The sequence below is a fragment of the Drosophila albomicans genome, chromosome 3, assembly GCF_009650485.2.
Source record: "Drosophila albomicans strain 15112-1751.03 chromosome 3, ASM965048v2, whole genome shotgun sequence".
NCBI classification, from domain to species: Eukaryota; Metazoa; Arthropoda; class Insecta; order Diptera; family Drosophilidae; genus Drosophila; species Drosophila albomicans.
Window position 1 is genome coordinate 41,492,495 of NC_047629.2, and position 15,482 is coordinate 41,507,976.

General features: G+C 37.4%; 5 protein-coding genes across 7 annotated transcripts in view; all 5 read right to left on the bottom strand.

Moving 5' to 3' along the window:
* Positions 1-409: 409 nt before the first annotated feature.
* On the bottom strand, positions 410-1,165 carry LOC117571633 (serine protease 1-like). Its single transcript, XM_034253858.2, has one exon. It carries the CDS (start codon positions 1,163-1,165, stop codon positions 410-412), a length of 756 nt encoding a protein of 251 aa, XP_034109749.1.
* A 2,281-nt stretch (positions 1,166-3,446) lies between these two features.
* LOC117572349 (serine protease 1-like) lies at positions 3,447-6,694 on the bottom strand. Its single transcript, XM_052004517.1, has 2 exons — positions 6,160-6,694; positions 3,447-3,921 (listed from the first exon to the last, which is right to left on the bottom strand). The coding sequence occupies exons 1-2, from the start codon at positions 6,542-6,544 to the stop codon at positions 3,551-3,553; spliced, it is 756 nt and encodes a 251-aa protein (XP_051860477.1). The 5' UTR covers positions 6,545-6,694; the 3' UTR covers positions 3,447-3,550.
* Positions 6,695-7,610: 916 nt separating this feature from the next.
* LOC117571634 (serine protease 1-like) lies at positions 7,611-8,606 on the bottom strand. The gene has a single exon (XM_034253859.2). The coding sequence runs from the start codon at positions 8,531-8,533 to the stop codon at positions 7,802-7,804; it is 732 nt and encodes a 243-aa protein (XP_034109750.1). The 5' UTR covers positions 8,534-8,606; the 3' UTR covers positions 7,611-7,801.
* A 535-nt stretch (positions 8,607-9,141) lies between these two features.
* Positions 9,142-10,064, bottom strand: LOC117571631 (serine protease 1-like). The gene has a single exon (XM_034253856.2). The coding sequence runs from the start codon at positions 10,040-10,042 to the stop codon at positions 9,260-9,262; it is 783 nt and encodes a 260-aa protein (XP_034109747.1). The 5' UTR covers positions 10,043-10,064; the 3' UTR covers positions 9,142-9,259.
* A 4,196-nt stretch (positions 10,065-14,260) lies between these two features.
* LOC117571626 (EGFR adapter protein) overlaps positions 14,261-15,482 on the bottom strand; it is a 135,854-nt gene continuing 134,632 nt past the window's right edge. For all 3 annotated transcript variants that reach the window (XM_052004514.1, XM_034253849.2, XM_034253848.2), the window contains one exon: positions 14,261-15,118. In XM_052004514.1, the coding sequence (XP_051860474.1) occupies positions 14,915-15,118 (204 nt within the window). In that variant the 3' untranslated portion in view covers positions 14,261-14,914. The remainder of the gene's footprint in view (positions 15,119-15,482) is intronic.

Genomic DNA, 15,482 nt, shown 5'->3' on the forward strand with positions numbered 1-15,482 from the left:
TTACTAATTTTATAAATTTTTGTTACGTGACATCGTCAAACGTGAAGTTTTTACCATCAACATTCAATATGTGAATTTGTTTTTTTATTCCCCATATTGCAAGCAAAGGATCAAGAGAATGAATATAGAGTTATATATTCCATAACAAATAGATTATTATACAATATAGAGCTGACAAAACTTAATTACCTAAATCCAACCAAATCAAGCCCAAAGCCTTGCTTTGTTTCTAACACCATTCATTTTTTAAATATATTTTTACTCTGTATTTTTATCTTTAAAAAAGTTTTATTGAACTCAGTATTTTGAATGAAATAATGACCACATAGTTTTGCTCTTTATCAACATACATTAGCGATTTCATTTTATTACAATATTTTATCATCGTTTATACATTGTACATCTCGATCTATTGTAGGCCAGTGTGGTTACGAATCCAGTCCAGATATCTGCTAACTCGACTAAAGCCACCTAGTCGACCTGGGTCTAGAAAAGAGGCTACACCAACGAGTTTGGGATCATCACGTGTGACCAATGGACCACCAGAGTCGCCTCTACCGACAAATGGACCGACGCAGATCATGGTATCCGATGGTTTCACAACGAAATTCCAGCAATTCATTTTGGTGTGAATCTGCAAGTCGATAAACTGTAGATTTTCCTGTTCTATACCATCTTCATTTTGGCCCCATCCACTGGCTACGGCCACCGCTCCTACGTAGTCATTATCGCGATCGGCAAGCGACACTTTATTAACCAACTCGGAGTACTCCACACGAGGTGTGCGAATGAGGGCAATATCATTCACGTGAGTTCTATTATCATAGTTTTCGTGCTCAATAATGTTTTCGGAACCAACTACATGGCTAAATTCACCCTGCTCATATTTTGTTGAACCATAGAAGATTTTAACCCACTTGGCGTTGTGCGTGCAATGAGCGGCAGTCAAAATCCAGTTGTGATCAATGATGGAACCCCCACATCCAGAAATTCCATTCACCATACGGATGGTCATCGAAACAATGTATGGGAATTGTCCTTTATGGGCATAATTTCCGTTTTGGATGCGTTGCTGAATATCGAAATTTCGGGTTCCACCGAGCGGAAGCTTAGCCCCAAGTGACAGGACAAATGTCACAGATAGAAAGACGAGTAGAACTTGCATGGTTAGCGAATTGTTTGTACTTGGCTCACGAACTCTTGCCTTATATATTCAATGATTTTCAATTAAGTTACGTCAATTTAGGGAAAGTTCAGAATGCTAATTAAGTATTATCAAGGTATCCTCGTAAAGAATTGAGTTGATGGACTTATTGATACCTCGAGGAGTTATCTTTGTAAATACCCTAAAATAACGGAACTGAATCACTTTCAAACATGTTGAGTCAAAATTGCAGTCGAACGATTCTGCAAAAGCAAACGAGCGTTTACGAACGAGTTTGATGATCAGTAGTGAGTAAATTATTTGCTTAACACAATGTCGAACTGCCATTATACATGTTTGAAATGAGTTTGATCACAACGAGCACGAGCAAGCAGTGCTGCCAATTTGGATTTTTTCCCGTCAAAACTGGCTTTTTTTGAAGGCTAAATGCGGGAAAAATTTGTGAATTGCGGGAATTGTGAAAAGCGGGAATTCTAGCTTTTTTAGAAATTCTGTTGGCTTTTTCCCAATTTTTTTTGTGTTGTTAACACAAAAGTTCAAAATATGGAAAAGTGACAGATTTACGATAGTCACTTATAAACAATCCAGAAAATGTGTTGGCGTATTGATTGTTTTCTCGAAATACGCTAATTTCATCACTCGCTTAGTGTTTCCATTTTAATTTGATCAAGTGGGCCAACATCAGCAACACAAACAAGTTTTGTTCTTTAAAGTTTCTGGTGAAAACCGGAGATTTTTTGGGTTGGCAACTGTGGCCATCCAAATATTGTGTTCGCCCTGGTCATACGCGATTTCTGGCTATTTGCCAGGTTAACCTAATTAAATCCAATTTAAGGAATGCATTCTAAGCATAAGTTAAAGTATTAATTTCAAGCAAAAGATATACTCTATTCATTTATTGTAATATAGAGAATCGGATTGTGAAGGATGGGAAAATGCTGCGTCGACTATGAAGTGCCTATAAAATATCTGCAGATGGCAGGCACTAATATGTCATACGCAAATGAGACAGACTAAGGAGATAACGATAAAATAATGCAAATCTTTATCTTTTAAACAAAAATGAACTTAATACATTTTTTATTTTTGAAGACATTTTTTCTCTTTTTTTTGATACATTTGTTTTTAGCTTTTTTTTTATTTTTTAATAATATTTTTGAGCTTTTTTCTCCATTCATTCCGTCAAAAACAGCTTTTTTTGATGGTCAAAAGTTGGCAGCACTGCGAGCAAGCAACGAGTTTGATTCAAAATATTATGCTCCTGACTGTTTTCTGATTTCACCGGAAACTATGCAATAATAAAGTAGCGTCTCTCTGGCAAAGCAGTGCATTGCTATTACACTGCTTCATTTGCGCGAGGCTATTCGGCAAGCAGTGCACTTTGTGCACTTATATGTATATGAGTGTTTGTTTAAAAGAAAGTTTTACTTCATTATATTTCAAAAATTACAAAAATAAACATTCGTATGCACGCAAAGTGAAAATAAATTTTTGTCTTGATAAAAGTTTATTATGGGAAAATTGTAGATTCTAAGATAATCACAATAAATTAGGGTCTTTGAATGCTACATAAATCGAATTCGCTTTCGGGGCAAAGAGCTTAGACACTGATCTAATCAACAGATTTCGAGAAATTTTCAAATATTGTGAATATAACTTTACAGTGCGTTTTATTTGATACATGAATATTGCGTTGTTGATTTTGAATTACAATTTCATCTTTTTTTCACACCTTTTGTCTAAAGGACTATAAAAGAGCATATAGAGTAAGATATCCCATATCAAATAAATTATAATTAAATTTAGATCTGATAAATCTAAAGTTTCTAAATCTAACCAAAATAAACCAGAAGAAGGCCAAATCTAATTCAAAGCTCTGCCTTGCATTTCACCAATAAAGTTACACTTGTTATTCGATTTTTGTTGATTTGCGGGGACAGATCTGCGTGCAAGCATAGCAAATGATGTCAAAAAAAATATAGCTCTACCTCTTATAGTCTACTCTGAGATCTAGGTGTTCATACGGACAGACGGACAGACAGACGGACATGGCTAGATCGTCTCTGCTGTTGACTGTGATCAAGAATATATATACTTTATAGGGTCGAAAATGCCTTCTCTACCTGTTAATCCTCTACCTGTTATATACATTTTCTGTCTGCACAAAGCTATAATACCCTTCTACCCTATGGGTAGGGGGTATAAAAACTGCTTTTTTATATTCAATGTATTTAAATCTTGCGTAAAATAATTAAAATGTGAACATTTTAAAAGAAATAATGACAATGCTCTTTTTAACATGTTTTACGATTCCACTTTATTAATAATTTTTCACATGCAATTAATTGGACATCACTTTATGCTGGGCTTGGGATTCATCTGGATCTATTGTAGGCCAGTGTGGTTACGAATCCAGTCCAGATAACTGCTAACTCGACTAAAGCCACCTAGTCGACCTGGGTCTAGAAAAGAAGCTACACCAACGAGTTTGGGATCATCACGTGTGACCAATGGACCTCCAGAGTCGCCATCACCGACAAATGGACCAACGCAGATCATGGTGTCCGATGGTTCATAAACGAAATTCCAGCAGTTCCTTTTGCTGTTAATCTGTAAGTCGATGAACTGTAGATTTTCCTGTGGTCTACCATTTTCATTTTTGCCCCATCCACTGGCTACACCCCACGCTCCTTCGTAGTCATTATCGCGATCGGCAAGCGACACTTTATTAACCAACTCCGAGTACTCCACACGAGGTGTGCGAATAAGGGCAATATCATTTACGTGAGTCGTAGTCATATCATAGTTTTCGTGCTCAATAATGTTATCGGATCCGATAACATGACTAATTTCACCCTGCTTATTTTTCGTTGAACCATAGAAGATTTGAACCCACTCGGCGTTGTGTGTGCAGTGAGCGGCAGTCAAAATCCAGTTGTGATCAATGATGGAGCCCCCACATCCATAATTTCCATCCACCCTTTTGATGACCAACGAAACAATGTATGGGAATTGTCCTTTATGGGCATCTTTTCCCTTTTGGATGCGTTGCTGAATATCGAAATTTCGGGTTCCACCGAGCGGAAGCTTAGCCCCAAGTGACAGGACAAATGTCACAGATAGAAAGACGAGTAGAACTTGCATGGTTAGCGAATTGTATGTCTTTGGCTCACGAACTCTTGCCTTATATATTCAAAGATTTTCAATTAAGTTACGTCAATTTAGGGAAAGTTCAGAATTCTAATTAAGTATTATCAAGGTATCCTCATAAAGAATTGAGTTGATGGACTTATTGATATCTCGCAGAGTTATCTTTGTAAATACCCTAAAATAACGGAGCTGAATCACTTTCAAACATGTTTATTCAAACTTGCAGTCGAACGCATCTGCATTCAAACGAGTTTGATGCGATTAGTAGTGGGAAAATTATTTGTTTGAGACATGTTTGAAACAAGTTTGATCGCAGCGAACACGACCAAGCAACGAGTTTGATTAAAAATATATTGTGCTGGTGACCGCGCTCTGATTTTACCGAAAGCTATGCAATAATACAGTATTAACAGTAGCGTCACTCGAGCAAAGCAGTCCTGCAGAACTGAAGGTGTCGATTGGCCATGGCTAAGTGCTTACCTCGCCGATCACTACATGGGTACTTACTAAAGTGACCCTATAGTAAACGAACGTCGAACCACCTAATTAATAAATGTATGCGTATTAAAGCATAAGTACAGAATAACGGCAAGCATCGCTTTTGTTTTTGTTATTTTTGTTCACTAGTGAACTGCTGATGCCCTGCTTCTTTTACTCAAGGCTATTCGGCAAGCAGTGCAAGTTGTGCACTCACATATGTTCGATTAAAAGAAAGATTTACTTTAGTATTCAACAACAATTAAAAAAAAAACATTATGACATTCGAAAGCATTTAAAGTGAAAATAAATAAATAAAAGTTTATTCTGGGCGAGTATTAGATTCCAAGACAATCACAAAATATTAGGGTCTTTGAATGCTACATAAATCGAATTCGCTTTCGGGGAAAAGTGTTAAAAACTGATCTAATCAAAACCTTTGGGAATATATTATTTCGCGAAATTGTAAAATTTTATGCATAGATACAACTTTAAAATGCTTTTTATTTGATTAATGAATATTGCGTTGTTGATTTTTAATTACAATTAAAATATTTTTTGCACACCTTTTGTCTAAAGGTTTATAAAAGAGCATTTAGAGCAAGATATCCCATAACAAATAAATTGTAATCCAATTTAGATCTGATAAATCTAAAGTCCCTAAATCTAAAAAAATAAACCGGAGGAGGGTCAAATCTACCTCAAAACTCTGCCTTGCTTTTCACCAATAAATTCAAACACCAATAATTTTTTAAATATTATTTTACTGTGTATTTGACATACTTATATATATATAATACATATATACCATATTATATGTATTTATATCTTGTACTGAATAATCAAAAAACAAGATTTATTCAGCTTGAAATTTTGAAACAAATAATGACCAGGTACTTTTGCTCTTCATCAACGTACTTTGCGATTTAATTTTATTACAAATTATTCACATGCAATTAATTAGACATCAATTTATGCTGGGTTTAGTGTATTGTATAACGGTATCTGGATCTATTCTAGGCCAGTGTATCTACGAATCCAGTCCAGATATGCGCTAACTCGAGTAAAGGAAGTGGAAACACCCATCTTTCCTAAAGAGGTAACACCAATAAGTTTGGGATCATCACGAGTGACCAATGGACCGCCAGAGTCACCAATACCGCAGGATTTCCCATCCGAAGTTATGCTATTGATAATGGTGTTCGAACTTTTTCCGTTAATCTGCAAGCCGACAAAATGTAGACTCTTTGAAATTGAATTATGCGTAATTAGGCCCCATCCACTGGCTACGGCCCACGCTCCTTCATAGTCATTACCACGATCGGCAAGCGACACTTTTTTAACCAACTCCGAGTATTCCACACGAGGTGTGCGAATAAGGGCAATATCATTCGCGGCCGTTAAATTATTATAGTCTTCGTGCTCAATAATGTTATCGGGACTGACAACATGACTAATTTCACTCTTCCATTTTTCCGTTGAACCATAGAAGATTTGAACCCCATCGGCGTTGTGCGTGCAATGAGCGGCAGTCAAAATCCAGTTGTGATCAATGATGGAGCCACCACATACACCACTATGATTGCCCTTACGTATGAGTAACGAAACAATGTATGGGAATTGTCCTTTATCGGCAATTTCTCCTCCGAAGATGCGTTGCTGAATATCGAAATTTCGGGTTCCACCGAGTGGAAGCTTAGCCCCATGTGACAGGGCAAATGTCACAGATAGAAAGACGAGTAGAACTTGCATGGTTAGCGAATTGTCTGTCTTTGGCTAAAGAACACTTCCCTTATATATTCAATGATTTTCAATTAGGTTACGTCACAGTTGAGGAGTCAAAATGCTAATTAAGTATTATCTAGGTATCCTCATAAAGAATTGAGTTGATGGACTTAATGATGGCTGGCGAAGTTATCTTTGTAAATACCCTAAAATAACGGAGTTAAATCACTTTCGAACATGTTTACTCAAATTTGCAGTCGAAGAAGTTTGATGCGATCAGTAGTGAGCAAATAATTTGTTTGAAATAATATCGAGCAGGCGTTATACATGTTTGGAACGAGTTTCATCACAACGAGCACGAGCAGACAACGAGTTTGATTGAAATTATTGTGCTCGCGACCGTTCTCTCATTTCACCGAAGTCAAAGCTATGCAATAATAAAGTATTTTCAGTAGCGTCGCTCGGGCAAAGCAGTGCTAGTACACTGCTTCTTTTCCGCAAGGCTAAGGCAAGGGAAGCAGTGAGAGTTGTGCACTCACAAATGTTCGATTATAAGAAAGTTTTACTTCATTATGTGAAATTGAAATAAACAAAAATAAATTTTCACTCAAAGTAAACATAAATTTTTGATTTGATTTATTATGGGTAAGTGTTAGATTGCAAGATATATTAGCACCTTTGAATGCTACGTAAATCGAATTCGCTTTCGGGGAAAAGTGTTTAAACACTGATCTTATCAAAACCTTTGGGAATATATTATTTCGCGAAATTGTAAAATTTTATGCATAGATACAACTTTAAAATGCTTTTTATTTGATTAATGAATATTGCGTTGTTGATGTTTAATTACAATTTAATCTCTTTTTTCACACCTTTTGTCTAAAGGATTATAAAAGAGTAAGATATCCCATAACAAATAAATTATAATACAAATAAGATCTGATAAATCTAAAGTCCCTAAATCTAAACAAAATAAACCGAAGGAGGGTCAAATCTAACTCAAAACGCTGCCTTGCATTTCACCAATAAATTCAAACACCAATATATTTTTTAAATATTATTTTACTGTGTATTTTATATATACCATATTCTGTGTATTTATATCTTGCACTGAATAATCAAAGCAATATTTAATCAGCTTGAAATTTTGAACAAATAATGACCAGTTACTTTTGCTCTTCATCAACATACTTTGCGATTTCATTTTATTACAAATTATTCACATGCAATTAATTAGACATCACTATATACTGGGTTTAGTGTGTTGTATAAGGGTATATGGATCTATTCTAGGCCAGTGTGACTACGAATCCAGTCCAGATAAGCGCTAACTCGAGTAAAGGAAGTGGAAACACCTGGTTGTCCTTTTGAGGTAACACCAATAAGTTTGGGATCATCACGAGTGACCAATGGGCCGCCAGAGTCACCACCGCCGCAGGATTTGCCATACGAAATTGTGCTTCTGATAATGGTGTTCGAACTCTTTCGGTCAATCTGCAAGCCGACAAACTGTAGCTTTGAATTATTCTCAATTTCGCCCCATCCACTGGCTACAGCCCACGCTCCTTCGTAGTCATTATCACGATCGGCAAGTGACACTTTATTAACCAACTCCGAGTACTCCACACGAGGTGTGCGAATGAGGGCAATATCATTCAAGAGCGTGAAATCATTGTAAAGTTCGTGCTCAATAATGTTATCGGGTCTGACAACATTACTAATTTGACTCTTCCATTCTTCCGTTGTACCATAGAAGATTTGAACCCACTCGGCGTTGTGTGTGCAATGAGCGGCAGTCAAAATCCAGTTGTTATCAATGATGGAGCCTCCACATGTAAACATTCCATCCACCCTTTTGATGGCCAACGAAACAATGTATGGGAATTGTCCTTTATGGGCAATTTCTCCCCCATAGATGCGTTGCTGGATATTAAGATTTTGGGTTCCACCGAGCGGAAGCTTAGCCCCATGTGACAGGGCAAATGTCACAGATAGAAAGACGAGTAGAACTTGCATGGTTAGCGAATTGTCTGTCTTTGGCTTACGAACTCTTGCCTTATATATTCAATGATTTTCAATTAGGTTACGTCACAGTTGAGGAGTCAAAATGCTAATTAAGTATTATCTAGGTATCCTCATAAAGAATTGAATTGATGGACTTAATGAAGGCTGGCGAAGTTATCTTTGTAAATACCTTTAAAGAACATAGCTTTATCACTTTCGAACATGTTGCGTCAAACTTGCGATCGAACGATTCTGCAAAAGCAAATGAGTGCGCTTTCAAACTAGTTTGACGCGATCGATAATGAGTGAGTGAGTATTGTGCTCGTGGCCGCTCACTGATTTCACCGAAGTCAAGGTCAAAGCTCTACAATAATAAAGTATTATCATGAGAGGCGCTCTGACAAAGCAGTGCACTGCTGTGACACTGCTTGTTTGGCGCGAGTCTACGCTAAAGGCAGTGCAGGAATGTTAATTTCAGTATAAGCTCAAAATTCATCAAAATATTCAGATTCTTACTAATATATTTATAATTATATATTACATATACTTATATCTGGCATTGAATAATTAATTATAAATTAACTCACCTGGGTATTTTCAAAGAAATAATGACCAGATACTTTTGCTCTTCATCAACATATTTTGCGATATCATTTTATTACAAATTTTGTACATCCAATTAATAATATATCGCTTTAGTGCTAGGTTTGGTGCACTGTATGAGAGCATTACGTGCATTTATTCTAGGCCAGTGTGCTCACGAATCCAATCCAAATTAGCGCTAACTCGACTGAATCCAGCTGGAAGAATTTCGTCAGCTTCGAGTGAAAAAGAACTGACACCAACGAGTTTGGGATCATCATGGGTGACCAGTGGACCGCCAGAGTCGCCGCTGCCAATGGTTTTGCCTTCCGAGGTGCTGACACAGAGAATGTTATCCGATTCACGGCCAATTACATCCCAGCAATCCTTTTTGCTCTTTATCTGTAAGTCGGCAAACTGCAGATTCTCTGGTGTTGCACTATTGTCATAGGTTTCTCCCCAGCCACTGGCTACGGCCCACGCTCCTTCGTAGTCATTATCGCGATCGGCAAGCGACACTTTATTAACCAGCTCGGAGTAATCCACATGCGGTGTACGAATGAGGGCCAAATCATTCTCGAGCGTGTCATCATCGTAGTGCTCATGCTCAATAATGTTATCGGTATTGACTTCATGGCTAAATTCACCCTGACCAACTTTCGTAGAACCATAGAAGATTTTAATCGATTTGGCCTTGTGTGTGCAATGAGCGGCAGTCAAAATCCAGGTGTGATCAATAATGGAGCCACCACACAAGGCACCATTATCATCGCTCAGACTGATGCTCAACGACACAATGTATGGAAATTGTCCGTTTTGGGCATCTTCTCCGTTATAAATGCGTTGCTGTATATTGAAATTTTTGGTTCCACCGAACGGAAGTTTACCACCAAGTGATAAAGAAATTGTCACTGATAGAAGGATGAACAGAACTTGCATGGTTAGAGAATTGTCTGACTTTGAGCTGAAGAACTCTTGCCCTATATATAGATGTTTTTAATTGCGTCGCATCACAGTTTAGGAGTTACAATAAAATGTAGAATGCTAATTAGGTATTATCTGGGTACACTCATAAAGAATTGGGTTGATGGAGTTCTCTTTCTGAATACCTTAAAAGAGCGGAGCAGCCTTATATAAAGCACTTTGCTCTCTCTCTTCAAGTGTTTTCACTCTGTGTCACAGACTGCACAAATGTGTTGTTGCATTTGCATTTGCATTGTTTTGCTTTGCTTTCAGAACTCGCTCTCTCTGACTTTTGTTTGGCACTCATAGTTGATCGAACTGGCGCGTGTTTGCAAAAGTGTTTGCGAAACTTTCAAGTGCAATTGCTGGGAAAAGTTAATGGAAAATGCGAATACGAATGCGAATGCGAGTACGGCGGCAATTGGCGTCATGCTTTTGCCAGGCGGCTGGCATATCACTTGAAAAATGTTGAATTTTGGTCAATAGCATGCAATTTGGGTTAGGCAAACAAGTCAACAGCAATGTGGCCCGGTTCGTGCCTTGCCCCCCGGCTTGGCAAACATTGCGGCATAATCAGCATGAATGGTGATGGGCTGGGAAGAAGGGAGCGAAGAGAGAGAGAGAGAGAGAGACGAGGAAGAAACATTGTGCACATCTTTGTCTGCAGCATGCGATTGACCCGCGGGGAGGACGTTGCCAAAACTCTGTCAATTGGCCAAAAATGCCACAAAAACATATTTGGCAACGCCAGAATCGCAGCTGCAGTTGCCGTTCCAGTTGACTGGGGGTTTGGGATGGGATCGAATACGAGTTGAAGCTACCAATATACCACAAACGGCTCCTGGGTCAATGTTGATTTTGGACATGAGGCGATGTCGGAGCTGTGCCAGTCAGGGCCATAAAATCAGACAGTCAATGAGCCAAATGGCCAAATAGCTGTTATTGTTATTGCCGCAGCCTGGCAAATTAATGAGGTGTCCTGTTGGCCAGCCATGCATAATCATCGCACCCACCAAACGGCGCCCACTGCAGTTGCAGTTTTGTAATTGACCATGTCAGCAGTCGACAGCACTGCAATTTTGTTCAGATTTGGCAACTGGCTTTAAGCAGCTCTTTAAGCAGACGGAGCTGAGCGAATGCCAGCCAAGATTAGCATTTGCCGTTTATTTTCTTTGCTTTTATTCTTGTGACAGTCCAACATTTCCCCAGACAATATTTGCATGAAAACTGTTACTGCCACTTAAGCATATCCTTGCCAAAAAACTTCCTTTACATGCGCGCGACACAACATAACAGAAAAAACAGAAAAAAAAACTTGGCTGGTTGTTGGTTTTTATTGTTTTTTCCTTTTCCTTTTGCGTTTTCTCCTTTTCAGTTTATTTTTTACTTGGCATTGTTGTAGTTTTAATGACAGCCACCGAACAACGAGCAGCACTCAAAATTGTCGCCTTAATGTCAACGAAAGCGTCGCGACGCCTCAAAGTATGCAACTTTTTTCGTTTCTTTATTTTTTTTTTTGGGTTGAGCCAGTGAAAAGTTTTCATTTTTATGCCCAAGCAAGTTAAGCGACAATGTTGAAATGCTTAATGTCAGCACAGGTCTGTGGCTAGCAGCTAATGTTGGATTTAACAGAATTATAGCAAAAATGTTGTGACACTTTTTTTGGGTGTGTGATTTGGTAAGGGAAAAGATTACATTAAAATAGATATGCTTTGGGTTTGCTTTTTTTTCATTCAGCTTGGGGCGTTTAGATCCATTTAAATAAAAGTTACCAAAGTTGTTGCGTCTCGTTTACCTCGCAGTCATAAAACACTCAGCACTCATACGCCATGTGTTACGCAGTAAAACGGAGAAAACTTTCAAGACAGTGACAGACAGCTGGGAAACCCAAACCCCAACAAAAACCAATGCGCAGCCAAACATTTTTAATTAGCCTAATGAAAAAGTTCAAATGTAAAAAAATTTCGCAATATTCCAAGCTTCTGGTGCTGAGGGGACAACAAAAAGACAAAAGACGACTGACAAATGAGGAGAAAGCAGCGCCAAATAAGCGAGCAATAATTTTTGCCATTGTTCGCTCGCAGCTGCAGCGCGCTAAGCGAGTTGAGAAATGAGAGTCGCGATGTCACAAACAAAGAAATGCGACAACGCGAATCGCGAGGAATGAAAATGAGTAAAAGGCAACGCGATGATGTTGGTAAATAATACAAAAATATGAAAGACGTTGCAACTGGATGGAGTCGGTTCTCTTCTCTCTTCGCGCGGCTCAATGGCTTTTGGTTTCTGCCGACTACTTTATTTGCCATTGTCCTTTGTCCTTAGTCCTTGGTCCTTGGTCCTGCGGCCGATCGGCCATGAAAGCAAATAGCGCTCATTAAGCAAATGACATTTGGCGAGGCGAGTGGGGAGCCAGAATGCAGAATGTTCAATTAAAAAACTTTTCATTTTGTCGAATGGCCGACGCAGAGAGTGCCGCATACTTACGACATACATAAGTACACACATACACACACACATCCGTATATACAGACTCACGTACATAAACCACTTAAGAATTATAAGGCGCGGCTTGGTTTCATTTCCTTTCGAGGAAGTAGGCAATGGCTCATAATTGATTTTCAACATTTGTGCGTGGATGTTGTTTTTGTTTGCGTTGTTGTTATTTCTTTGGCCACTTTGGCTTATTAAATATTTAATGGCAAATTGTCAGAAACAGCCAAAGTGAATGACAGGCTCTCACTCTCTCTGTCTCCCTCTCTTTCCCTCTCGGGTTTTGCTTGTGGCAATAATTGACAAATAAAGTGAATTGACAGCAAAAAGTTTTGTAAAAGTCTCGACGAGTTTTCTGTCTCTCTTATGAATACTTTAGGCTGCTTAGCGGCGCGATTCGAGCTGTCCAACTGCCAATTCTCCAATTATTTAAATGTTTTTTTGCTGTTCTCTTCTATTTTCTGTTTTTTTTTTTTTCTTTGCTGGGCTTCTTTTTCTTTTCATTTTATTTACGCACGCATTCGTGTGTAGCGAGCCCGATAATTGCAACAAAGCAAAAACTTTTCACAGAACATGAAAGCAAAACCAAAAAGCAGAAAAGTAGACAACACTTTGACACCAACAAGTAGTCGAACTCCAGGGAACGAGAGAAAAAGAACGAGAGATTCACAGGAACAAAAGAATTGGAAAATAAAAAAAAAAAAACAGAAAAGAGAAAGAGTCGCCGCCGGCTAAAAACTTGTTCCATGTTACCATCGAAAAGATTTGCCACAACTTTTGCGACGACTGTGCAAGAAAAAGTGTTTCGGTCGAGGCTGCAATTAAAAAAGGGATTACGTGGCTGGTCAGACTTTGATTTGGCCAAGACTGTTGCTTCCTTTTGCTACTCTTGCTTCTGCTTTTCGATTAAAAGTTGTGCAAATTAAAATTGTATAATGACGGTGATTAGGCCAACAACAGACTGCAAATTGCCCAGCTTCAATTGTACAATAGATGATTCTTCATTTGTTTGCAACTTTTGCAAGTGGAAATGCGACTTCAAAGAAATTGGTTTCTTGCTCTAAAGGACAATAAACTTTATTGGTTTGGTATAATGGAAAAGATTCGTTTCATTGAAAAAAGGTTTCCAATAATAATGCTAAGAATAAAAGAGAATATTCATAAAATAAATGTTGAGTAGTTAAAGAAATAATAAAGAATTCAATTCGAAGGACATCGAAGGACATCAAAGAGTATAATAATAAGATAAAGTATATTACTGAAAATTTTATTTACTAGAGACTACTTAAAAATACATATATATAAAAAAATGAAAGTTTTCTTTGACCATTTAAAAAAAAAACAGAAATAATTTTAAACTTATTTTAAAAAATATGTATATTTTCTTTTCTCATTTTACCTTCCTTAATCAAAATCGAAAAAACAGAAATCATTTTAAAATTAATTGTAAAGCGAGTTTGGATTGTGGCGTGGATATTAATATAAATGTGATTCAGAATCTGACTCTGAAATTGTGTCGCACTTACTCGGAAAAACGGCCAACATAATTAACGTGTGAAAAATGTTCTGGTTTCGCAGCTGCAGTGCGGAAAATTTGCATAATGAGAAATTGATTATTATGATTTCAATTATATAAATGTATATAAAAAACAAGTGAAGCTCATTGTTGTTTTTGTATATAAATTAAATAACTTTATTTACTCAATTATGTTAGGGTAGTGAATTATTTACATATTTAGGTTGTAGGTTGTTTTTATGCGCTTTTGTTTATCCTTATTTAAAATATGCAATTTATGCTTAGTACATTTATTTACGCTTAACAATTGAAGCAGCAACAACATTTAACATATAATTTTTAATACATAATATTCATATATATAGATTTTAATTAATTTAATTATATATTTTTGTTTACTTTCAGGGCCAATGGAAAATCTATGAAAACAAATGAAGTAAGTTTAGAACCTCAATTTATATAAACGGAAATTTGGAATTTTGCTTGCTAATTTTTCTGTGCTCATTTTCACATTGTTTCAACTCCTTCAATGTTTTCATTTCACATTTGTGGACTCTTATTGATGGCCAAAAGAGAAAGGAAACTAAACTAGAATTATTTTCACCATTTATCAGCTAGGCGTTTCATTTGCAGTTTTCGTGTTCGTTTGTGTTTTAGAGTGTGCGTGTATTTGTGTGTGTGTGTTGTGTTTGTGTTCTTCTTTATAGAGTATCACATTTTTGTTATCGAATATTGAAGCAAAATCATTTTGCTCACTTATGCTTAATGCCTAAATGCAATTTGTTTGCTACAATTATGTTATATAGTACGTGGATCCTTGAGATCCTCATTTAAAATACGTGCTACTGCTCCGCCTCGAGATTCTTGGCACGCAAATACTTGAGCAGCATCTGCAGCGAATCATAGGTATCAAAGTCATCCAGATTGCGTCGCGACGAGGACATATTTGCCGGCCTGGGCATGGCCAGGGGAACGGGCAGCAGTTCCGGCATCACTGAATGGTGGGTTATCAGCGCCTTCAAGCTGGAGAACTCCTTGCGAAAGCCCTAAACAACAGTTGATATTTCAGATTAAACAAGTAAGAAAGATACCAATTACATATTTTGAATATAAAAATATACCAAATCAATGTGGCGATACTGTAGTTGGTATGTTGACATAATATTCATATATACTACATTTAAAATATACCATACAGTGTCATACAAAAGTATTTCTTAACAAATTTCCACAATTTTTATCTGATTAGGAATCATAAGCACTGTAGTTATATGTAATGCAGTAGAATATGCGATATACGAGTTAAAGGTGTGACCAGAGTTATGCTGTGTTTGGTAGATACTAGTTCTGGTAGAATGAGGTCTTAGTTTGGGAACTAACGCTTTGTGTGGGACTGGTTGCGGATTGATG